The sequence below is a fragment of the Bos indicus x Bos taurus genome, chromosome 10 (genome assembly GCF_003369695.1).
Source record: "Bos indicus x Bos taurus breed Angus x Brahman F1 hybrid chromosome 10, Bos_hybrid_MaternalHap_v2.0, whole genome shotgun sequence".
Classification (NCBI taxonomy): Eukaryota; Metazoa; Chordata; class Mammalia; order Artiodactyla; family Bovidae; genus Bos; species Bos indicus x Bos taurus.
Window position 1 is genome coordinate 39705095 of NC_040085.1, and position 24373 is coordinate 39729467.

Below are 24373 nucleotides of genomic sequence, written 5' to 3' on the forward strand. Positions count from 1 at the left end.
AGCACTGGACACTGACAATCCACTGGTTGTTACCATGCCAATATTTGGGCTTGTTACACACATCTGTCTAAATCCAAACAATTCTCTTGCTGTATAAAGCAGGAGGAGGAGAAGGAAGCAAATGATGTAAAAGGAAACAAGTAGTTCTACCCTAAGCTAGTTCTGGGCTCCCTTTGCTCTTTCAGAAATACTGTCCCAGCCCCTCCACCCGAGCTGGGGGACACTGACCCCTCTCATCTAGCATGTTCTCCCAGAGCAAAGGGCCTGGCAGGAAGACACTTGGGCTGCCTGATGTCACACAAATCTCTCTTCCCTGAAGGAATCATTTTTCTGAAAAAGCCTTTGACTGTTACATAATTTGGGATTCAAGCAATTGTTTTTCTCTGTGGTACTGTCCTAACCTCTACCACTTAGGAACATAAAGGCACCATTAACTCCGTGAGTAGTGAAAAGACACACATTGGACTTGAGACAGATGCAGGTCCAGTGCCGGGCTCCAGAGCGTTGGGTTGGTTTCATTCCCTTCCTCTCCGCCCTGACTCTTCCCCACACCAACCAGGAACATGCAGGTCAACAATGACTAACTGCCAAAGCCTCTGAAATGGCCCTGGGAGGAGGGCAAGTTCTACCCTTGCAGGGTCACATATTACAATTCGGTCTGACTGAGATGGCTAGGAGTAACTGCTTTTATAAATTACACAGAGAAGTTGGAGACTGTACAGGAAGAGAGGGCTTATGTTCTTTACCCAGTCAAGCCCTGCCAAAAGAACAACATATAAAACAAAATATAAGTTTTAGAAATTACTTTATATTGATTACTACTGTTAGTTCTCTTCTAAACCATTTAAACTGTATTGCCTAATACTACTAAGGATGTTTATCACCGATAAAAGGAAAAAAAAAATTCTAAATTTACTTTATAGAAAACGTATTCAGACTTTTATTCACAGTTTGATAGTTATGGTCAAATGTCCAAAAAGTCATTTCCATAATTTAGTGCCTGCAATTAGGGAAGACTAAGTGCAAATGTACGTAAGACACAATAGCAAAGTGAGGTCTTCAGACGCTCTGCCTGCTTACCAGCTGTCTTTATTGAGGCAGTGTTTGAGCAGACAGACATACTTGCCTGTCCAGACCTCATGAGATATGGAAATGTTCCAGAAATGCAGCAGTTTTAAATTTACGTTAATTTCCTAAGTAATTTCAGGAAGCTGAAAATAATACATGCAAATTGCCAAGTCTCTAAAAAGCAATATCCTGGCAGAAGTGAGATTCTAATTTACTTAAATGTTTGTGGGAATGAGAAGCGCATGTTGAATAAACAGCCCACATAAACAGAAGGTGTTGTTATAAAGATCGATGTGAATCTTGAAATATGAATCTGAAAATGCTTTAAGTAGCTGGTTTCTCGACAGTGATGTGACTAAGAATCTACATGATGATGCAAGGGGATGAAGGTTTATCACCAAAAGTGATTTCTGTTTAAATAAATCTGATCCATGGGACATTTAAATTATTGTTATGGTTTGAACTCTGTCCCCCTAAATAAATTATATTGACGTCCTAACCCCTGGTACATCAGAGTGTGACCTTATTTGAAAATAGGGTCTTTATAGAAGTAACTCGGAGAAGGCAATGGCACCCCACTCCAGTACTTTTGCCTGGAAAATCCCATGGATGGAGGAGCCTGGTGGGCTGCAGTCCATGAGGTCGCTAGGAGTCGGACACGACTTCACTTTCACTTTTCACTTTCATGCATTGGAGAAGGAAATGGCAACCCACTCCAGTGTTCTTGCCTAGAGAATCCCAGGGACAGGGGAGCCTGGTGGGCCGCCGTCTACGGGGTCGCACAGAGTCGGACACGACTGAAGCGACTTAGCAGCAGCAGCAGCAGCAGCATAAAAGTAACTAAGGGAGAAAGACGTCAGTATGGTGGGCCTTAATTCAGTATGACTGGTGCCACCTAAAAAAGGGAAATTCTGACACAGAGACAGACACATAGAAAGCAAAGATGATGTGAAGACACCCTGGGAGGATGTCATGTGACAGTGAAGGCAGAGCTGGAGTGATGTAGCTACCGGCCAAGGAATGCCTGAGGCTCCAGAAGCTAGGGGAGAGGCATTGAACAGTCCTTTCCTGGTGCCTTCAGAGGGAGCATGGCCTCAAGAACATCATGATTTCAGACTTTCTGGCCCCCAGAACTCTGAGAGAATACATTTCTGTTGTTTTAAGCTATACTGTTTGTGATACTTGATTACAGAAGTCCTAGGAAACTAACATATTCCTTCCCTCTCCTGGTACAAACATCATGACTTATAAAATGTTATAAATCATAAGTAAACAGTGTTTACTTATGATTTATTTTGTTCTACCAAGGATGTAAAGCAGCTAATAACTAGCCTAAAATCAATGTACTTATAGAATATTCATAAATATTAGAGAGGTAAGAGAGAATTCTAAACATGTAATTCAAAGTTTTGGTCCAGGTTCTACCAAAGGCCATATGTTGTGACCTGACGGGAAAGCTACATTTCACTTATTGGTTCTCAGTTTCCTCTACTGCTGGACCAGGGAACCGTATAGGATGCTCAGGAACATCCTACCAGTGCACCAGTCTAGGAAAAGTAAAACTCCACAGTTAACAACAAACCATTTTGGCACAAAGTCTAATCAGATTTTTATAGACTCTTATTCCTAGTTCAGAACAGACAAAGGGTTGGAAATCACCTTTTTCCTCTTAACCATCACCCCTACTTAATAGGAGGAAAAAGCTCTGTGCAGCCTCTTCTCATAGAGACCACACCTAGAACAAGGAAAGTTGAGGCCTGTTGCTCTCTGCTAAGGTCTCACAAACTTGTGACACAGGAAGGCTATCCTAAAAATCCATGTTCTAGCCAAAGTTATGAAAATCTAATTTTCATTTGACCAAAATTCAACCTGCATTTTTTAATCTTTACCTATGACAGAGAGTGGAAGACTTCCTCACCTTATTAGAATATCAAGAGTACATAATAAATGGTATGTAACAAGAAATCCAAATGTCTTAAGGGAAAAATAAATCCAGCATCTCCAAATTTTAAAATGTGTTTTTAGGGTGCTTACATGGAGTTTATCTCAAGAGGGAATAAAATGGTCTCCACAATTCGGGGAGAAGGCAAAGTGGGGTTTTTAAAAAGGGATTCAATAGTATTTAATTTTCTGATTTTTCTTCTTAAAGCCCAGAAAAACCTAAATAAACAGCTTAAATGCTGTTTCTGGCCTTGGAAGCATAGCAAAGAGCATCGTTTCATAGGAAAGATGATGATGAAGTACTTCACACAGCTGGTTCAGCTCTGGAGGTAACCATTTAGAAACCAGCTAACTGTGCTTTTCACAGCCACATCTGAACATCACAGGAGTCCCAAGTACACTCACCTATCTTCTCAGGATCAGTTATACCGACTGTCAAATCAAATTGGTCTTCCTGTTCTTCTTCCTCTAGCTTTTAAAGAGAAAACAAACAATGAGAGTAAGATACCCCCCAAAAAGGCTATTCATTTTACTCTGTATTAGTATTACATCAAGATAATATCAGGATATATCCTTCTACACATCAGTCTTCAGCTGTGTCCATTCCTAACAATCTCAATGAAGCAACTTCCACAATTCTAAGTTGGTGCTTGCTCAAAGGTCTTCATTACATCTATTCTCTTAAAACGTTATTTTGATCATAATGAGTAATTACTAGGTTTTGGAAGACTTGCCTCTTTCAGGCTAAAGAGGGAATGGGGAGAGACTATACTCTTGAATATAGGAGCTTTGGACACTAAATATCACTAGTGATCATTGAAAGCCTCTGTGCTATCCTCTGGATAACAGACACTCTACCCAGGAAAGAATCCTTTACTGGATTCTGGCTGTTCATTAACCACAAAGGTCTTCTTCAAGAGTTATAAATAAACTCAAGCAACTGAACTTCAGACTGGCAGCACAGTCCTAAACATCCAAAAGAAGACCAATAGCACAAATTCTCACCTCCTCATAGCTTGGCTGGGGCTTAGAAGAATTTGTGGCCTCCTGTGGAGGAAGAGAAATGAGTGTTTTGGCTGGCACCTTCTTCTGATTATTTTGTGTGCTGTCCAGGGATAGCTCCACTGTGGCATCTAAAAATAGTTGATATTTTATAATGAAGGAAGAGTCAGAAAAACTGTAAGCTAGAATAAATGGACCTAAGATAAACACAGTAACACGGGAAAAGCACTATTTGCCACATCTAAGGATGATACTGTTGTTTTACCACAGTTTATGAATTGCTCACAATTACAGTTTTAGATCATCTTGCAAAGATTAAGTTATGTTTAATATACACTGTCCAAGAGGACTAAAAAGACATTGTAATATCTAAAAATTTCTTTTGATCAAAATTGTTAAAAAACAAAACAAAAAAAACACATGCTTAAGAAGTGCCTTTGTCTATCTGGGAAAACAGAACAACTCATTCCCTAAGTGTTCTAGAAGGGATTTTTAAAAGAGCACTATGTACCATTTTTAGGCATTAAAATTACTTACACCAGTGATAAGAACGCACTCTCAACTTGAAGCAATGGAGCTAGAAGTTCAAAACCTAAACGGCTCAGATGTTTTTTCTTTTTAATAAAGAAAACTATAAATATCCATTTGGGTTTGGCCTGGTCAGTACGTATCCAATTCTAGCCTTAGGGAATTTAAAGAAAGCAGTTTCTTTGAGAGGGCTCTATAAGGCATAACCAAGTCCTAGATCAATGTCATAATCATTAAAAGTTAATCAGGTCTATAAACAAGGTTGCCAAACTGTTGGAATTATATTAGGATTTTTTCACTTATCAGGAAAAAGACAAACATACATACAAAAATTCATGCAAAATGAACATGTTAAGATGACAGGATCTTTGAAGTAAGAAACCAGCTAAAGTATGTTTAAGATAGTCACATCATGCAGGCACCTCACAAATAATTAAGTTATGAATCCAATAAATGTGACTGAAAAATGGAACAGGAAATTTAAACATTTAAAACCTTAAGCTTATTAGAGTATGCTACTGAAAGACTTTTGAAGAGCTGTGCATTAAAAAAATGTTTTTATTTACTTATTTTTGACTGCACTGGGTCATTGCTGCTCCACATGGGCTTTCTCTGTTGCAGAGAGTGAGGGGCCACTCTCTAGTTGCGGTGCCTGGGCTTCTCATTGCAGTGGCTTTTCTTGCTGCAGAGCAAGGGCTCCAGGAGCACAGGCTCAGTAGTTGCAGTGCATGGACTTAGTTGCCCTGAGGCATGTGGGATCTTCCCATCCAACAGGTGTCCCCTGCATTGCAAGGCGGATTCTTAACCACTGGACCACCAGGGAAGCCTGAGGTGCGAATTTTTAATTGAAAATCATGTGACAACACCTATCAACAATGGTTTTCTCTCTCTTTTTTTTTTGGCTGTGCAACTTCTGAGATCCTAGTTCTCTGTCCAAGAATACCACCTGGGTCCTTGTAGTGAAGGCAGAGTCCTAACCACTGGTGCGCCCTTTTCTCTGGACTCTGCTGCTGCTACTGCTGCTAAGTCGCTTCAGTCGTGTCCGACTCTGTGCAATCCTGTAGACGGCAGCCCACCAGGCTCCCCCGTCCCTGGGATTCTCCAGGCAATCCCTGGGATTCTCCAGGCAAGAGTGGAGTGGGTTGCCATTTCCTTCTCCAACGCATAAAAGTGAAAAGTGAAAGGGAAGTTGCTCAGTCGTGCCTGACTCTTAGCGACCCCATGGACTGCAGCCCACCAGGCTCCTCCATCCATGGGATTTTCCAGACAAGAGTACTGGAGTGGGGTGCCATTGCCTTCTCTAGGTAAGAGTAATAGAAAAGCCATTGGATTCCACCATAGAGATTCTGATCACCACTAATCAAGTGGAAAATAACAAGAGTATTTTATTTAAATTTCTACATCTGAGAAACTACTTGAATCCTAAACTAAATGTATCACTGCAAGCATTCCTTTCCATAGATATCTTATGTTCCTTTCTTAGTAGTGAAGGCAGGCACTGGCCACTTATGAAAACAGCTGAGAATGAAGTAAATCAGAACCCTCATTAGAAATAAATATGTCTCTAATAAAGATCTTCTACATGGTTGTGTATATAAAACCCAACCATGGGAGTAAGTCAGTCAACACTAAGATTTCAGGTCTCCTTAAAGGGCAAATCATATAAATGTTAAGTTCCCAAAGATAAAAAAACCTCCTGTGCAATGTGCCATAACTAGGTTATTATTTCCATTTCTTCTCCAGAAATTTTATCTAAAATATAAACATTAGCAGAATAAATAGCAGGCACTTAAGTTTCAGAGAGGAAAGCAATGCAAAATCTTTGAAATCTTTATATTTTTTCTTCTAAACTCTTCTCACGTCTTAATTTTCCAATGACTTCAAATGTGAGAGTCCTCCCAAGACCTTATCGTACTCCGCCCTCTCATCTCTTCCTTTCCTTTGTCATTCTCTCCTTTGAGGGTCTCATTTACATGGCAGCTTTAATCACCACCTCTAGGAAACTGATTTCCATATGTCCAGTTCTTACTCCTTTGCCCAGGGAGACTACTATAGTTCAAATCACCTCCTGAGCATTTCCCTTTGCATTTAAAACTTTAAAAATCTAAAACCCAAACTCACACTCCCCACTCTCCAACTCAAAGATACTTTCTTCTGCAGAATGTAGTTCTCAAAATGGTACCATCTTCTTCCCAATCCTTGGGCTTGAAATTTTTGACTTTGTCTTTAATCTTCATTTTTGTTCACTCGTTACATCTTATCACCAATACCAGATTTTGTTGATTTCACTTCTTGAAAAGTTTTCATTTTTCCTTTTCTATTTCTATTACCTTTATCATTTCATCCTTGAACTAATTTCTAAGATGCCTTCTGACATCTCCAGGCTTCCCTTGCGGCTCAGCTGGTAAAGAATCCCCCTGCAATGTGGGAGACCTGGGTTCGATCCCTGGGTTGGGAAGATCCCCTGGAAAACGGAAAGGCTACCCACTCCAGTATTCTGGCCTGGAGAATTCCATGGACTGTATAGTCCATGGGGTCGCAAAAAGTTGGACAAGGAGCCACTTTCACTTTCTGACATCTCCAGTCTTTGTCCATCACAATCCGTTTTATGTAAAAAGTCTACCAGGTCAGTCTTTCACCACTCGCCCATTTCACTTTCCTTACTCAAAACTCAATTAAACCAATGACTCTGAACTGACACTAGGGTGAAAATTCAAATTCTAACTATTATTGTTGTCTAAAATCCTCCTGAACATTTCCAGACTTATCTTCCACGGTATCTCTAAGAAGCCCCTGCTTTTGGCCCGCTGAGTTTACTGTCCCTTAAACACACCATATTATCGATTCTCCCTGCCCAAACATCTGCACGCTCTCTTTTTTTCTGACATAAACCCTGCTTCTTTCAAAAAGTCTTACAAGATCATTGTAGACCAGAGCTTATTACTGAGGGCACTACTGACATTTTGGGCTGGATAATTCTTTTGCTGAACAGCTGTCTGTGTACTGTAGGGTGTTTAGAAGCATCCACAGCCTCTACCCAGCAGAAACCAGCAGCACTCCCAGGTGTGACAAACAAAAACATCTCCAATTATTGCCAAATGTCTTTGAATGTCTTTGAGTGGGGTGGGTTGGTGGGGGATGACCATACCTTGTTGAGAACAGGGCAGTCCCTCTCAACAAAAGTTATTGGGCCCAAAATGCTAAGAGTACCAAGACTGAGAAACCCAGTCCTAGTGTTTTTCAAACTGCAGCTTGTCGTTCACTGGGGAATTGTGATAGCTATTTAGTGGGTTGCAAACAGCATTTTAAAAAAAGAGAAACAATTGAAAATTTCAGATTATATGGAAAATAGTAAGGGCAAGTCATGCATGAAAACTTTGGATTTCATTTTATATAAGTATATAAATATTTTGAATTATGACAGAAAGTGTATTTCTTACTATCAATCTTTGTCATAAAAGTCTGAAACCACTGCATTCGTCTCCTCTCAGACCCCTCTAAGTTTGCATCACTCAATTAAGTAACTGTATATTTATGTTTTACTCACTAAACCTGTAAGTATCTTGATGACAGGTACTGCCTTTGGAATCCTCCACAATAGCATCTTACAAAGAGTCTTCCTCATATAGACACAACTTTTTACTTTAATTCAGCAAGTTAGAAGATTCCCAGCTAAGTTTTGAGTCTATACTTGCCTGCAAAGAGATCCTGTGGCTCTTGATCTTGTTCCTCATGAATCCCATTTTCTTTGGAGCCACTGTTGATGGGAAGAAGGGAAGCAATTCTCTTTGGAGACTGGGGCTTACTCTGAAAACAAAGAAATACTTTGAATAAAACAGTACCATTAAAAACAAACCTAGAGGACCTCCCTGGTGGTCCACTGGTTGAGACTTCGTGCTTCTACTGCAGGGGACATGGGTTCGACCCCTGACTAGTGAACTAAAATCCTGCAAGCTCTTCACCATGGGCAAAAAACCCCCAAAAATCCCCCAAACAAACAAACCTAGAAAGTGACTTTTGATGTATCCCTCAGTGGTTCCGCCAGGTTTTTAGGGGAAGACAGGATCACTAGTCAGCTAGTTCAATAAGCAACAGATGGTTACTAGTAATGTAACTGGCCTGAGTGATCACAGCTAAAATAAACTCATACATTTTAGTATTAATTTCTAACACTATAACCCTGCTGAACTGCCTTACCCCAAGGCACATGATGCCAATGTGGGTATGTGTATACATAGATTATTTTCAGAAGAACCTTAGTTGATGACCTTTACTCTTTCAAATGCTGATGGGGCACATTCTAGTGTCCAGCATATCACACTAAGGTCCAGAATTCAAGCTCTGATCCTGACTTACTTTGTGGCCTTAGCTAAACCATTCACTGATGCTCAATTGTATGGACATTACCAACCCTCCTCACAGGCAAAAGAAGGTGTAACATTTTACGTCTAATGTTATTTGTAAATATAACTCATCTTTTCACCCTTAACTTACAGAGAAACAATTTTCAACCAGACTCGTGTTAGGCTAGCAGAGGAAAAACCAGCCATGCTTAGCCAATGGGCATATGGTGAAAATACAGTCAGTCCATGGCTTTTATCAAAAGCTCAGTGAGCAGCTACAAACAAGGGTGGGGTGAGGCCCCAGACCGGTACCAGAGTGAACAAAGCTGGATTGTGTAGAAAATGAACAAAAAGCTGGGAATCTGGCTTCAAAAGCCATGGTGTCATACTAGAAAGTTTTGAAGTCAGACCCCAAGGCCAAATCAGTTAAAAGACCTGACTCAAGGGATCTTTTATGAAATACTTCCTTAACAAATCTGAGGGTGTTTGTTCCTTGGAAACAGGCCCTTTCTGACCAGATGAAGTGAAATGACAGACTTACTGGGTGCTCTGAATTTGCCATGCCAACAGCTCTATCCCAGTATCAGTGCCACCCTCAGGGGAAGAAACTGTAACCAATACATAGACTGATACTAGCAAACAAGGTTTCTACTGAAATTGTTTACGGTAATAAAATTTAATGAGCTTTTAGTTGTATATGCTTAAATGTTACCAATGTTGTTAGAGACACTGATTCTGTCTTCTAGCTGCTTCCACAATCTTAAAAAGACAACCAAAAAAATCACTGCAGAGAGACAGACAACAACCAAAACCAAACCCCACACTTCCTTTCTGCCTCTTATGTTGCCAACCGCTTTCTTACATACACATTTCCGTCCGATACACGCTCTGGTAAAGGGAATCTCATGAAAACCCATCTGACTTCTCTTAATTCAGTTCCCACTAATACCAGTTGCCTTGAGATGGAGATCTAGAAGAGATGAAACCTCAAGATACATTAAGAATATATGTACGTCAATATAATTTACTAGTAGCTCACCAGAGAGACTAAAGCAAGAGGAAAAGCACTGGTTAGACTTTACCCCTTTTAAACAACACCTAGAAGAACCCATTCTTGTGACATGGAGACGAATAAAATCAGCTTTACATTTCTGATTTACCATCTAAACTTGGAAGTTTAAAGATTAAGAACATTTTCTGGAGCAATGGTAGAACAGCTGTCTGGGAGAAAATATTTGCAAATGATTAGACCAACAAGGGCATAATTTCTAAAATATATAAATAGCTCATACAACTCAATAACAACAACAAAAAACAAGCAACCCAGGACTTCCCTGGTGGTCCAGTGGTTAAGAGTCCGCCTTCCAGGGCAGGGGATGTGGGTTCGATCCCTGGCTGGGGAACCAAGATCCCACATGCAGCAGGGCAACTGAGTCAGCCTGCCACAACTAGAGAGAAACCTGATCACTGCAGCTAAGACTTGATGTAGCCAAAAATTTTTAAAAAAAAAAAATTTTTTTTAAAAGAAACTCAAAGAATGGGTAGAAGATCTAAAAAGACATGCAGATTGCCAACAAGCACACGAAAAGGTGCTCAACATCACTAATTGTTAGAAAAATGTGAATCAAAACTATGAGATATTGCCTCACACTGGTCACAATGGCCATTATGAAAAAGTCTACAAAGAACAAATCTGGAGTGGGTGTAGAGAAAACAGAACCCTCCTACATTGTTGGTGGGAATGTAAATCGATGCAGCAACTATGGAGAACAGTAAACAGATTGCTAGAAAAACTAAAAATAGATTTGCCATACAGTCCAGCAATCCCACTCCTGGGCATAAACCCAAAGAAAACTCTAATTTGAAAATATACCCTCCCCCCAATGTTCATAGCAGCACTATATACAATAGCCAAGACATGGAAGAAACCTAAATGTCCATCAACAAGTAAATGGGTAGACAAGATGTGGTAAATATATACAATGCATACTTGACCATATTGGATGGACTTACAGATCTTCATACTAAGTGAGGTAAGACAGATAAAGACAAACATAATATCACTTATATGTGGAATCTAAAAATATGATACATTTGAACTTATTTACAAAACAGAAACAGATTCACAGACTCATTTTGTGGGGCAAAGGCACACTGATTACAGAGTGGCAAAATCAATACTAAAAATAAGGCTTGCTTTATAATCCATATTTTAAAAATCTCTTAATAGTCAATAAGTCACAAAACTCTGTTTGAAGGGGGTTAAATTTCTAGGCAAGAGATAAGACTATTTTCTGTGATGAATATAGTTTGCTTATGATGTAGTTAATAAAGCCAAAGAATGGACCTGCCTACTTCCCCTGCCCACTCCCCTTTTTCTTAATAAAGGAAGCCTTCTTTCTTTTAGTGACAGAATCTTAGTTTAGAATATTCAATGGTTGCTGACTCTCTTTGGCTGTTAACTCCGACAGGTGGTTCTATTGATAAGTCTATTTAAAAAAGTTCAAGTGCTTCTGTTTATAATTACAAGACAGCCTAATCCTAATTCTCAGAGAGGCCCGAGAAACATCTGCCAGCAAGATAGCACTTCTGTTAAGAGCAAACAGGTATTCCTTGCCAATTACCAGCTTCAAACCATGAGGCTCAGGCTACTAATACAATTTGTTAGTTCAGGGAAGGACAGATGTGGGCTTCCTGTCCCTCAGAGCTGACACAGTCATTCAGTCCTGCCAAGTACTGCTGTGATTCCAGGTCTCTTCTGTACAGGTTAACTAGTTGTAATTCTTCCTCATGTTGCTCAACTGCTCTTTGCTCCAGGAAGAACTGCTGCTTTACATTCCAGGGACTGCAGAAGGATCATATAGCTGAAATTCTCAATAGCATTTAGAGGATGAATCCATATAATAAAATTCTGGTAACAACATTTCTGGAGAACAAGGGTATATATTCACTTTCCAACGGAAAAATTAGGATAATCTAGTTAAGGCAAAATGGAGCTACAGAATGGTGTGACAAGGACAGCTAGGAATAAGTCAACCTCAGAAACTACGGCAGCCATGAAGTCTTTAAAAATTACCCTGGAATCATGAGATACTGTTCCTTTTGCCACATGTACTTCTGGGGAGAAATGAGCTAAGTGGAGGCAGTATATTAGTTTTCTATCATGGCTGTGACAAGTTACTGCACATTGAACAGATAAAACAATGCAAATTTATTCTAGTCTGTGGAAGTCAATCGTAGAAGGCAATGGCACCCCACTCCAGTACTCTTGCCTGGAAAATCCCACGGATGGAGGAGCCTGGTGGGCTGCAGTCCATGGGGTCGCTACGAGTCAGACACGACTGAGCGACTTCCCTTTCACTTTTCACTTGCCTGCATTGGAGAAGGAAATGGCAACCCACTCCAGTGTTCTTGCCTGGAGAATCCCAGGGACGGGGGAGCCTGGTGGGCTGCCGTCTGTGGGGTCGCACAGAGTCGGACATGACTGAAGCGACTTAGCAGCAGCAGCAGCAGCAGCATCAGTGGAAGTCAATACAGGTCTCACTGGGCTAAAATCAAGGTATCATTAGGTCTGCATTCCTTTCTGGAGGTTTGAGGGGAGAATATGTCTCCTCGCTCTTTCCAGCTTCTAGAAGCTGCCTATATTCCTGGGTTGATGGCTGCTCCCTCCATTTCCAAAGGCAAAAATGCTACAGTTCTCTGTGCCTTTCGCCTGAAGGCAGTCGCTCTCTGTCTCTGCCATTTTTAAAGAATCCTTATTGTTGCACTGGGTTTACTCAGATAATCTGAGATAATTTCCCTTAATGTCAGCCAGGGCTTCCTGGGTTGGGAAGATCCCCTGGAGAGCATGGCAATCCACTCCAGTATTCTTGCCTGGAGAATGCCACGGACACAGAAACCTGGCAAGCTATAGTCCACAGAGTCCCAAAGAGTCAGACATGACTGAAGTGACCAAGCACAAGATCAGCTTACTAGCAACCCTAATTACTTGGTAATATAAAATATTCACAGGTTCTGAGACTAGGAGTAGGCATGTTGGGGAGGAGGCAGTCATGATTCCTACCACAAGTAGCAACTCCTTTCCACACCACATTTCAAAAATGGCACAGATACACTAAAAGTGCCTATGCTTAGGAGAATGGACATTTAGTGTCCACTGGATTTGATGCATCTTATTTTACAAACTGGGTGAATATCCAACTAACCCAAATGATTTCACAGTATTACCCCCACCTCATAATTTAAGGAATTAAAGTAGGGAATCTTATCTGGGGTCCCTGAGTCACACAATTCAGGAGGGGGTCTATGAATTAAAATGAGAATAAAATTACAATTTATTTTTCCTTAACCTCTAACTGAAATTCAGCATTTTCTTTAATTATAAAGATAGGCAACAAATTATGAGTAATAGCAGTACCTGAGCATAACTAACAGAAATTAGGTATTTTTATATGATCTTATAGTTACAGACCTCAAAATTTCATTTAAAAATCATGGTTACTAGACCTATCCCTAGATATTAATGGGGCTTCCCTGGTGGCTCAGATAGTAAAGCATCTACCTGCGATGCGGGAGACCCGGGTTCAATCCCTGGGTGGGGAAGATCCCCTGGAGAAGGAAATGGCAATCCACTCCAGCACTCTTGCCTGGAAAATCCCATGGACGGAAGAGCCTGATAGGCTACAGTCCATGGGGTCGCATAGAGTCGGACACAACTGAGCGACTTCACTTTCACTTTCTAGATATTAATTAAAGCACTTTAAAAAAGCATATGTCACTAATATAAAATTGTTTTAATGTTTGATAATTAGATTTCAGTATAACTGGTTTCCTGTGTAATATTACGTATTTTATATGTTTAAAAACATTATTCTGAGATGGGTCCATAGGCTTCCTTGACTGCTGATGAGTCCATGACATACAAAAGATAAAGAAATTCTGAGTTACTTCCTCTAAGACTAATGAAAATGTAAAAGGGGAACCAGAAGGGTAACTAAGTCTGAGGCTGAGTACTGAGCTAGTTAAGGAAAACTATGAACAAGCGCAGCGGAGACCTCAAAGTGAAAGGTTATCCATGAGATAACAAAATGTAGCTACAGATATTCTACTGAATCCTCTGGTGTAATTTCCATACCAAATTTTTGGTATCTCAAACTAATATTTGGACCCTTCTAAGTTTAGAAGGGTCCAAAATTGGAGAAGGATCAGAGTACTAATGGTACATTAGCTTCTAAACTGAAAAAGCAAAACGAATCCAGTTCAAATCTGCTCTGAAAGCGAAATGAAGCCCCAGATGTCCATTTGACTAAGCAAAAGAATAAGCCAGAAAAAGTTGAGCAACAGGCTTTTCCCAGAAATGAGATACTTATGGCTACTTGCTCTAGTAACTATAAACAACTCATGATTTACTTATGCCAGCAATTACTAAAGAGGGCTAAGAAGCTTTGACGATCAAAGGAGAGAAATTAGAGCGCTCTTTTTCCTCTCTCCCCTGCCAACCAAACAGCAAGAGGCCAAGACACTAGAACTACCTTGATATCTGAATAAGCAAAGGGGAAGCAACTCCCTACAGAAACTAGAAATCAGATTGCAACCTTGTTGCTTCTTGCTTAAGCCGCAAACTCTAATTTTAAATAAATTTTAAGTTGGGTTCTTACTCAGTTCAGTCGATCAGCCCTGTCCAACTCTTTGCAACCCCATGAACTGCAGCACGCCAGGCTTCCCTGTCCATCACCAACTCCCAGAGCTTGCTCAGACTCCTGTTCATGGAGTTGGTGATGTCATCCAACCATCTCACCCTCTGCCATCCTGGGTTCTTATCATTTTCAAAAGTCTTCTCTCATGCTCTTTCCTCCAAAAGTGCTTTATAACTACTTTTGTTAGCTTCTCCTCCATAATCTTGAAAGCTACCTGCTAGTACTAGTCTATGATCGAAACCAATGAGTCTATGTACTTCAGAAAAATCTAAACTTATTAGAAGTTTACAATTTGAGCTGAGCATTAAAATGAATCTTCAGCCATAATACCAGTTACTGATCTTCCAAGAGCATCTGTATCAGACCTGTGTGGAAAATGTGTCATTTCGACTTCTGATCTTTTGATCAGATCTGACCACCTGATGTGATGTCAGTTCCAAAAATAAGTGTTTGAGACAACATGCTTATAGAAAATACCACACACTAGATGGACACTTACCCATGACTGCTTACTAATATTAGTCATAAATGACTATACCATTAGCTAAAGCAACAAAGCAATAAATCTGTTTTAAAATATACTATTGTATAGATTAATTTTCAGAAGTCTGATTAGGAACAGAGAAGAGACAGCATCAAGAAACTTACTCAGGACATGTTACACCTTTGGGAATAGCCATCATATATTTTGCGAACAAAGAATTAAAATATTGCCAGCCATACTATCAATTTCCTTAGGGCTTTTAATGAATTTACCAAAGTACATCCAGATCTAAGAAAGTTATCCTGTAAATACTCTAAAGGAAATAATCTGGTTTTAAAAAAGAGCTAAGATTGTAAAATGGTGCACTGCCATGGAAAACAGTATGGAGGTTCCTCAAAAGCTTAAAAATAGAACTACTTTATGATCCAACAAACCCACTTCTGAGTACATGTATCTGAAAGAGCTGAAAGCAGGGTCTCAAAGAGATATCTGCATACCCACAGCAGCACTACTCACAAGAGCCAAAAGGTAGAAGCAACCCACATGTCACTGGGGGATGTTTGGATAAACAAAAATGTGGTAAACACATTTGATGGAATATTATTCAGCCTTAAAAAAGGAAGGAAATTACGATACATGTTACAATATGGATGAATCCTGAGGATACTGTGCTAAGTGAAATAAACCAGTCACAAAAAGACAAATACTGCATGATTCTAATTATATGAGGTTATCTAAATCAGTCAAATTCATAGAAACAGAAAGGAGAATGGGGTTACCAGGGGCTAAGGGGAGAGGGATAAGGGGTGTTGTTACTTAACAGGTACAGAATTTCAGAACTACAGGGGATCTGTTTCACACAAATGTGAGTACACTTAACACTGCTAAAGTATACAATTTAAAATGGTCACAATGATAAATTTTTGTTGTGTTTTATACCACAATTCCCTCCAGGGATACATGTATATTGATCATACAGGTAGGACTGGATTCTAAAAACACCATGTCCTTTTTTGTCTAAATGTTAATATATAACTTTGGTTTATATAATTCTCTGCAGCCCATAAAACACTGTCAATCAGAAGCTAGCTGTTATCCTTGACTTCTGACTACCAATAAAAGCCAAGTGATATTGTTCTTTAGTCTTAAACACCAGTGGGAATATGTAAATAAGTCTTGATTAGCCAAAAGCAATCTTTTTTAAGATATGACTTTTCAAATCCCTTGCTATTTTGTCTTTATCCTGTTTCTTTTTTTTTTTTGGCCATTTCTCTAATTATGAGGGTTTCAATTTAAGAGTAAAAGTGGTGAGGAAAATCTAACTGGTGTAATAAATCATCAAACAAAGAAGTCACCAGATTTGCCAAAATTTGAACGGAGGATATCATTACTCTGTTTTCCTCCATTTTCTTAATATGAGCAAGGCTGTTCATAGTTCTCTTATTCAGAGGGCAAGTCTAATGGTGATCCTGACATATTGCTTAAAAGAGATGGGCATATCAGAACTTCTGGAAGGGCAGATAAAGAACTTATTATCAACAATTTTATCATTCAGGTTTCAGTTTAGTTCAGTCGCTCAGTAGTGTCCAACTCTTTGTGACCCCATGAATCACAGCACGCCAGGCCTCCCTGTCCATCACCAACTCCCGGAGTTCACTCAAACTCATGTCCATCAAGTTGGTGATGCCATCCAGCCATCTTATCCTCTGTCATCCCCTTCTCCTCCTGCCCCCAATCCCTCCCAGCATCAGGGTCTTTTCAAATGAGTCAACTTTTCGCATCAGGTGGCCAAAGTATTTTCCAATGAACACTCAGGACTGATCTCTTTTAGGATGGACTGGTTGGATCTCCTTGCAGTCCAAGGGACTCTCAAGAGTCTTCTCCAACTCCACACTTCAAAAGCATCAATTCTTCGGCCCTCAGCTTTCTTCACAGTCCAACTCTCACATCCATACATGACCACTGGAAAAACCATAGCCTTGACTAGATGGACCTTTGTTGGCAAAGTAATGTCTCTGCTTTTCAATAATGCTATCTAGGTTGGTCATAACTTTCCTTCCAAGGAGTAAGTGTCTTTTAATTTCATGGCTTCAATCACCATCTGCAGTGATTTTGGAGCCCCCCAAAATAAAGTCGGACACTGTTTCCACTGTTTCCCCATCTATTTCCCATGAAGTGATGGGACCAGATGCCGTATGCAAATAAGACCAGTGAGGTCAAATGAGATGTAAAAATATGTATATCATTTAGTCTTTTCAACATAATAATTTTAAGAGTTAGGAGACCCAAAGAGTGGCTCCAATTTAGTCTCTCCTTTTACTAAAGGAAAAATTAACCCTTTTCTAAAACTAAGAAAGTTTTAACTAAATCAATACATATCTAGATTCAGGTCCAAAGACTCAGGTAACATATTTAGAATTTTAGACCATTTAATTCCTAAGACCACAAAGTAAGAGGCATAAAGAAGGTAAGGCCTTAAGTATTCTTAAGAATCAGACCTTCCCCAAGCTGGTTTTCAGGTTTAAGACAATGATTTCAGATTTGTTTTAATAATTCTTTTAACTCCAGTCTGGGGGCTTCCCAGATGGCTCAGTGGGTAAAGAATCTTCCTGCAATGCAGGAGACACAGGAGACTCGAGTTCCATCCCTTGGTTGGAACTATCCCCCGGAGGACGAAATAGATACCCACTCCAGTATTCGCCAAAAAATCCCACGGACAGAGGAGCCTGGCAGGCTACAGTCCAAAGGGTCCCAAAGATGACTGAGTGATTAAGCTTGTACACCTCCCATTCAAATAACTGGTTTGTATATCCTAAAATGCACATCATGGGCAGCTCCTTCAGTTATAAATCAAATCATATTTTTATTACTGAATTAGCAAAGCCTCTTGGGCTCTAAAAGAGAGCAGATGGGATGATTAACAGCAGCAGCTGTTACATCAATGTCCAGGAAATCACATGCATACCATCAATGAGTTTTAAAATTTACATGCCTCAGCTCCTCAGTTCTTCAGTGCTCCTTTCTTTGCCTCCAACATGCAACAAAACACAGTATGAAGATAAATCAGTAAGATGCCACTGAAGTCATTATATGCCTACTTTGAGGGCTTTTAATCAAATCAATCTTACTACTAGTTTGATTGATACTAATCATTTTTAGGATTAACTTTTCTACTCCATTATTAGATTTTTTTTTTTAATGTTTGCAATCCTGATTTTGCAATTTATTTATTTATTTATTTTATTTATTTTTTAAATTTTATTTTATTTTTAAACTTTACAATATTGTATTGGTTTTGCCAAATAAAAATATGGAACGCTTCACGAATTTGCGTGTCATCCATGCGCAGGGGCCATGCTAATCTTCTCTGTATCATTCCAATTTTAGTATATGTGCTGCCGAAGTGAGCACCCATTATTAGATTTTGTGGGTTTTTTAATTCTTCAAGTAATTCCAGTTTACAAAATGCTCAACTGTTCTATGTGTTTTACAGGTATTCTAATTTAATCCTCCCAATAATAGTGGACATAAATACTCTTGACTATTCACGTTTTACACATGAGAAAACTATACAAAGTAAGTATCCTGTGCAAGGTTAAGCCAGCAAGTAACAGAGTCTGGATTTAAATCAGCCTTCAGGCCCACTTTATAACTTTATTTTTCAATGATTTTAAGATACAGAAGCACTGCAATCCATGTCCTCACACTGGCTCACAAGTAAAGCCTTTATTATAATATAATCTGTATTAATGACTATTTAACACCCTAACTGGTGAGGAATCTTGGGGTCTTGGAATCCTGAAGATTAACTTCGGGACAGGCTGCTAAAATAAATTTATAGGTAGCATTTTAGGTCCCTCAGCAACTCAATTTTCCTGGATCAAAATCTAAATAAAAAATAATTTGACCTTCTGTGGTAGAACAAGTTCACTCTGACCCCCTCTTCCTTCCCTTAGATGAAAATTATGCAAAGTATTTTCACTGTGTTAGGAGACAGAAGTAGCAAAAACTCTGGGAAGTAAACTAGTGAGATGAATCAAATCACAATCTCTTGAACTTATTTAGAGCACTTCAGGAAAATAAAACCACATCCTTCCAGGGTCTTTTTTGAAAAATAAATCATCATTTGCCTATGTGACCAATCACTTTCAGGGCCAGAGTATCAATTTTTAGATGTTCAGTTTATCTACCAGCCCAGCAGTTATCAACAATGGCTGATATGAGGGAATTCTTCATGGTTTATAAGAGAATTACTAAAGGAATAGACTAAAGATTTGTTTTAAATGGGATAGAAGACAACTAAATCAGCAGCAGAAGTTATTTCCTGGAATAACAGAGACTTCATTAGATAGTTTGAGTTGTTATATTAGCATCAGCAAATACTTTTTAGATGGGATTATGAACTTAATTCCTAAATCAGTACATGGAAAATTCTATTAATTATCCCAGAAGATACTGTGATGAAACAAACTTTTTCTGACATGAGACAAGCCTCAAATTTCTCAGATGCATGCCTGCATAAAGAATTTAAAGCTGTTTACTCATTCACATACTGTGTAGCTACTATGAAGATAAGCATTATCCAAGATAAAAAAACACATAAATTCACTCCTAGCACTGAAGAAGTTTTCAATTTGCAACTAACTGTACCAAACAATATGAGTCAGTATTCCTTCTAAAACAGACCCAAACACCTCCACCGGTTCCAGAACTGATTACTGTACTGATTTCCGAATTCCACATATAAAGATTAGTTTTTCCCAATACCTAACACCCAGATGTTAGAGAAGGAAATGGCAACCTTCTCCAGTGTTCTTGCCTGGAGAATCCCAAGGATGGGGTAGCCTGGTGGGCTGCTGTCTATGGGGTCGCACAGAGTCGGACACAACTGAAGCGACTTAGCAGCAGCAGCAACATCCAATACTACTATGAAAAACACCATTTCCTCCTTGCATTTACAGATTTGCTCCCAGTGAGGTACTTAAACACACATCCCTTTACAAGAGACAGAGCTTTCTCTATGTAGTGATTTACATGGCAGGACCTTTTTTTCAACCAACATCTGGCAGAATTTTCCTGGAGATCAAAGGAGTCAACCTAATTCTCATAAATATCCAGAATGGGCCTTTAGTAATAACTGGTAACTACTGAGTCAAGGACTGAGCGCAAACACACACATTGAGCTAAAGGGGGCTTCCCTGATGGCTCAGGGGTAAATAATCCACCTGACAATGCAGGAGATGAGGGTTTGATCCCTGGGTCAGGAAGATCCCCTGGAGAAAGAAATAGTAACTCACTCCAATATTCTTGCCTGGGAAATCCCATGGACAGAGGAGCCTGGCTGGATACAGTTCATGGGGTCTCAAAGAGTCAGACACGACTTGGCGACTAAAGAACAACAAACTGAGCTAAGGAAAGGATTTGTGGACAGGTCACTATCCTGGGCAACTCCAGATAACACCATTCATCCATCCTTGGTACAGTAAGGTGAGAGAAAGGAAAGTCAGCACCCCATTCCCTTATTTTGACCTATTAAATCAGCTGGGCAGGATAACCACCAGCAAAACAGCCCCGTGGGTCCGTGGGTCACCACACGGCAGGGCCAAATGCCTGCCTTGGCGGCTCTTAGCTGTCCGGGATCTCTGCTGAGAAGCCACCACACCCCTCACTTCTTACTGTCCGCCCAGGAGTGGGGAAGCCAAGGTCCTCCGTCTCCGTGTTCACCTAGAACCCAAGCCACGACTACTGTCACCAACGCAAGGTCTTGCCAGGCCCGCTCTGCCCAGCCTCCCCGACCCTCGCTTAGCCTCTCTTTCCTTTCGGGGCGCTCCCCCACCTGCCCCGAAGGGTGAGAACTCACGACAGCCGCGGCGCCGGTGAAAATATCCTCTCCCTCGGTGTCGCTGTCCCCGGCTTCGGGTTCTGAGCCCCCCACCGCCCCCTCGGACTCCGGCTCCAGGCCGGGGAAGGGCGGAGGGAGTCTCTCCGAAGCGCTACAGCCACCACCACCCGACGCCATCTTCCTCCACCCGCGGCGGAAGCCGCAACAACAACTTTATAGAGAGATAGGACCGCGAGCACAGCGTTCCAGCGGAGCTAAGGGGGATGGCAGCCACTAGCCCCGAGGGACGCGCGGGGAGGGGGCGCGGGGGCGAGGCCTTCAGACTGGGGGCGGGGCGGTGCTGGCTGGCGGCTCCTGCCCAGCCAATCCGAGCCCTAGATCGCGACGCGGTTATCCTAACCAGGGGGCAGAGGAGCAGGAAAAAAGGACTTAAGAAGGCTGGAATCAAGATTGCCCGGAGAAATATCGATAACCTCAGATATGCAGATGACACCACCCTTTTGGCAGAAAACGCAGAGGAACTAGAGCTTCATGATGAAAGTGAAAGAGGAGAGGGAAAAAGCTGGCTTAAAACTCAGCATTCAAAAAACTAAGATCATAGCATCCAGGTCCCATCACTTCATGGCAAAGAGATGGGAAAACAATGGAAACAGTCAAAGACTATTTTCTTGGGCTCCAAAAATCACTGGAGATGGCGACTGCAGCCATGAGACTAAAAGACGCTTCCTCCTTGGAAGAAAAGCTATGACCACCCTAGACAGCATGATCAACCTAGATAGCGTATAAAAAAGCAGAGACATTACTTTGCCAACAAAGGTCCATCTAGTCAAGGCTATGGTTTTTCCAGTGGTCATGTTTGATGTGAGAGTTAGACTGTGAAGAAAGCTGAGAGCCGAAGAATTGATGCTTTTGAACTGTGGTGTTGGAGAAGACTCTTGAGAGTCCCTTGGACTGCAAGGAGATCCAACCAGTCCATTCTAAAGGAGATCTGTCCTAGGTGTTCTTCGGAAGGACTGATGCTAAAGCTGAAACTCCAATACTTTGGCCACCTGATGCGAAGAGTTGACTCATTTGAAAAGACCCTGATGCTGGGAGGGATTGGGGGCAGGAGGAGAAGGGGATGACAGAGGATGAGATGGCTGGATGGCATCACCAACTCGATGGACATGAGTTTGAGTAAACTCTGGGAGTTGGTGATGAACAAGGAGGCCTGGTGTGCTGTGATTCATGGTGTTGCAAAGAGTCGGACACAACTGAGTGACTGAACTGAACTGAAGGTTTCTTCAGCAGTCATGTATGGATGTGAGAGTTGGACCATAAAGAAAGCTGAGCGCTGAAGAATTGATGCTTTTGAACTGTGGTGCTGGAGAAGACTCTTGAGAGTCCCTGGGACTGCAAGGAGATAAATCAGTCAATCCTAAAACAAATCAGTCTGGACTATTCATTGGAAGGACTGATGCTGAAGCTGAAGCTCCAATACTTTGGCCACCTGATGCGAAGAACTGACTCATTAAAAAAGACCCTGATGCTGGGAAAGACTGAAGGCAGGAGAAAGGGAGGCCAGAGGATGAGATGGTTAGATGGCATCACCGACTGGATGGACATGAATTTGAGCAAGCTCTGGGAGTTGGTGATGGACTGGGAAGCCTGGTGTGCTGCAGTCCATGGGGTCACAAAGAGTCAGACAGGGCTGAGGAACTAAATTGAACTGAGGGAACCCGAGGTTCTACAGTCTCTGCACTCTGGATCGCTTTAACTACTGGGCTTTTTAAGCAGAAGCAGCAGCAAGTCTGAAAACCTCCACATGGCACCAACTCATACCAAGCACAGTGGCTACATAGAGATTCAATATGTATTTTTGATTGCGATCTCTGGACAGATAAACAGTAAAAGTTTCTCTAGTTATTCTTTCGAGAATGTTTAGTTCATTCAAGAAATGGATACTGAAGATCAAAGGAGAATCCCATGGACAGATGATCCCAGCAGGCTACAGTCCATGGGGTTGCAAGAGTAGGACACTTAGGGACTAAACCACCACCCCATTGCGTGCCTGGCACCCTGCTATGCGTTGGAGATACAGAAATAAACACGCTTCTGGTTCACTAGGCACTTGAGGGAGATAGGCATGTAAATGGACAGTGCTATATAATGTGCAGTGAAGTGAGCTCGCTCAGTCGTGTCCGACTCTTTGCGACCCCATGGACTATAGCCCACCAGGCTCCACCATCCATGGGATTCTCCAGGCAAGAATACTGGAGTGGGTTGCCATTTCCTTCTCCAGGGGAACTTCCCGACCCAGGGATTGAATCCAGGTCTCCCGCATTTCGGGCAGGCGCTTTGCCCTCTGAGCCACCGGGGGAGCACAGTAAAAGAGAACAACAATTCTGCTTGAAGTCGAGAGACTTCAAAGAGGAAGTGAGACTTGAGAGTCCTAAATTTGGTCGCAAAGCAGTTAGGATTCTCTCAACTGCTGTGGAGTAAATGGAGTGGAACAGATGATGGGGGACTTATTAAACTCTGAGCAAAAGCTTCCTGGGACCTAAACTATTCACTGGTTGTCTGGTGGGCCTAAAATCTAAAGTAGCTAGACAAGACTTTAAAGATAAATGGGATATGTTACCGTGGGATAATTTAGCAAGATAATCCTTACATTTCCTCTCAATAGAGATGGTACGAAACTTGGCATCAACTTTGACAAAACGTTTAGTTTGTTCTTAAATGCCAATTCCTCACCATCAGAGATCTGCTCACAGACCTGTTTGAGGGTAGGTTCCATGTCCTATCTTTGTACCCTGGGCATCTATAGACCAAGCCTGGCAAATTAAGTATCCAATAAATGTTTGAGATTTGACTGGAGGGATGAATGGATAAAATTAAAATTAACATCACCGACTTTGTTACTGGCAACCGTTACAGCCACCAACACCAGAGGGCTTAAGAGGTTCTTTTTAGGATGGCGATCTCCAATGTCACTATTGTACACATGAGAAAGCTCTCTCGTTCTAAGTTATCTTGAAGGCGATTGGCAGAAATAGCCTGTAATGAGAAGTTATGCTGGCCCTATGAGTTGTGTTTTCCCTATAAGACGGGAAAACTAAAAACTAACTCCTTCTCCGGCCACGCCTAACCATCTTTACTAGGTTCCAAACACATCCCATTTCACCGCAACGGAAACTCACTTCCGGCCTGACTAGGAAGTAAGAAAACTTGGAGTGGAAGAGGCCCCCTCGGAAAAAAAAAATAGTAGGGAGTCTCCGTACAGACGCTCCTCCAATATTAGAAATCAAGATCTTCTTTCCCCTACCTCTTCAGGATTCATCTTTAGCTTATCCAGGCGCTAAGGCAATTAGCGGCGGGTAACACACCGTTACCCCCCACCATCAACCGCGCCCGCGCCCGCGCGCCGCCAGCGTCAGAGACTACAGGTTCCATAATGCAGCTCGCCGTCTTCCAAAGAAAACGCCCATGT

The 24373-nt window shown here is 41.2% G+C and overlaps 1 protein-coding gene and 1 non-coding gene across 4 annotated transcripts in view; both read right to left on the bottom strand.

Annotated features, from left to right (window-relative positions):
• The window catches only part of SNX1 (sorting nexin 1), a 37944-nt gene extending 13697 nt beyond the window's left edge, over nt 1-24247 (bottom strand). Inside the window, exons 1-4 of one of the 3 annotated variants that reach the window (XM_027553780.1) lie at nt 24209-24247; nt 8235-8346; nt 4015-4142; nt 3415-3481 (exon numbers count right to left, since the gene is read on the bottom strand). In XM_027553780.1, coding sequence (XP_027409581.1) covers nt 3415-3481; nt 4015-4142; nt 8235-8346; nt 24209-24223 — 322 coding nt within the window. In that variant the 5' untranslated portion in view covers nt 24224-24247. Of the gene's footprint in view, nt 1-3414; nt 3482-4014; nt 4143-8234; nt 8347-20898; nt 21190-24208 lie in introns of those variants that run through there. The other 2 variants (XM_027553779.1, XM_027553778.1) reach the window with 2 other exon arrangements.
• On the bottom strand, nt 18367-18473 carry LOC113900572. The gene has a single exon (XR_003513202.1). It is a non-coding gene; the product is annotated as a U6 spliceosomal RNA (small nuclear RNA).
• Nucleotides 24248-24373: the final 126 nt, after the last annotated feature.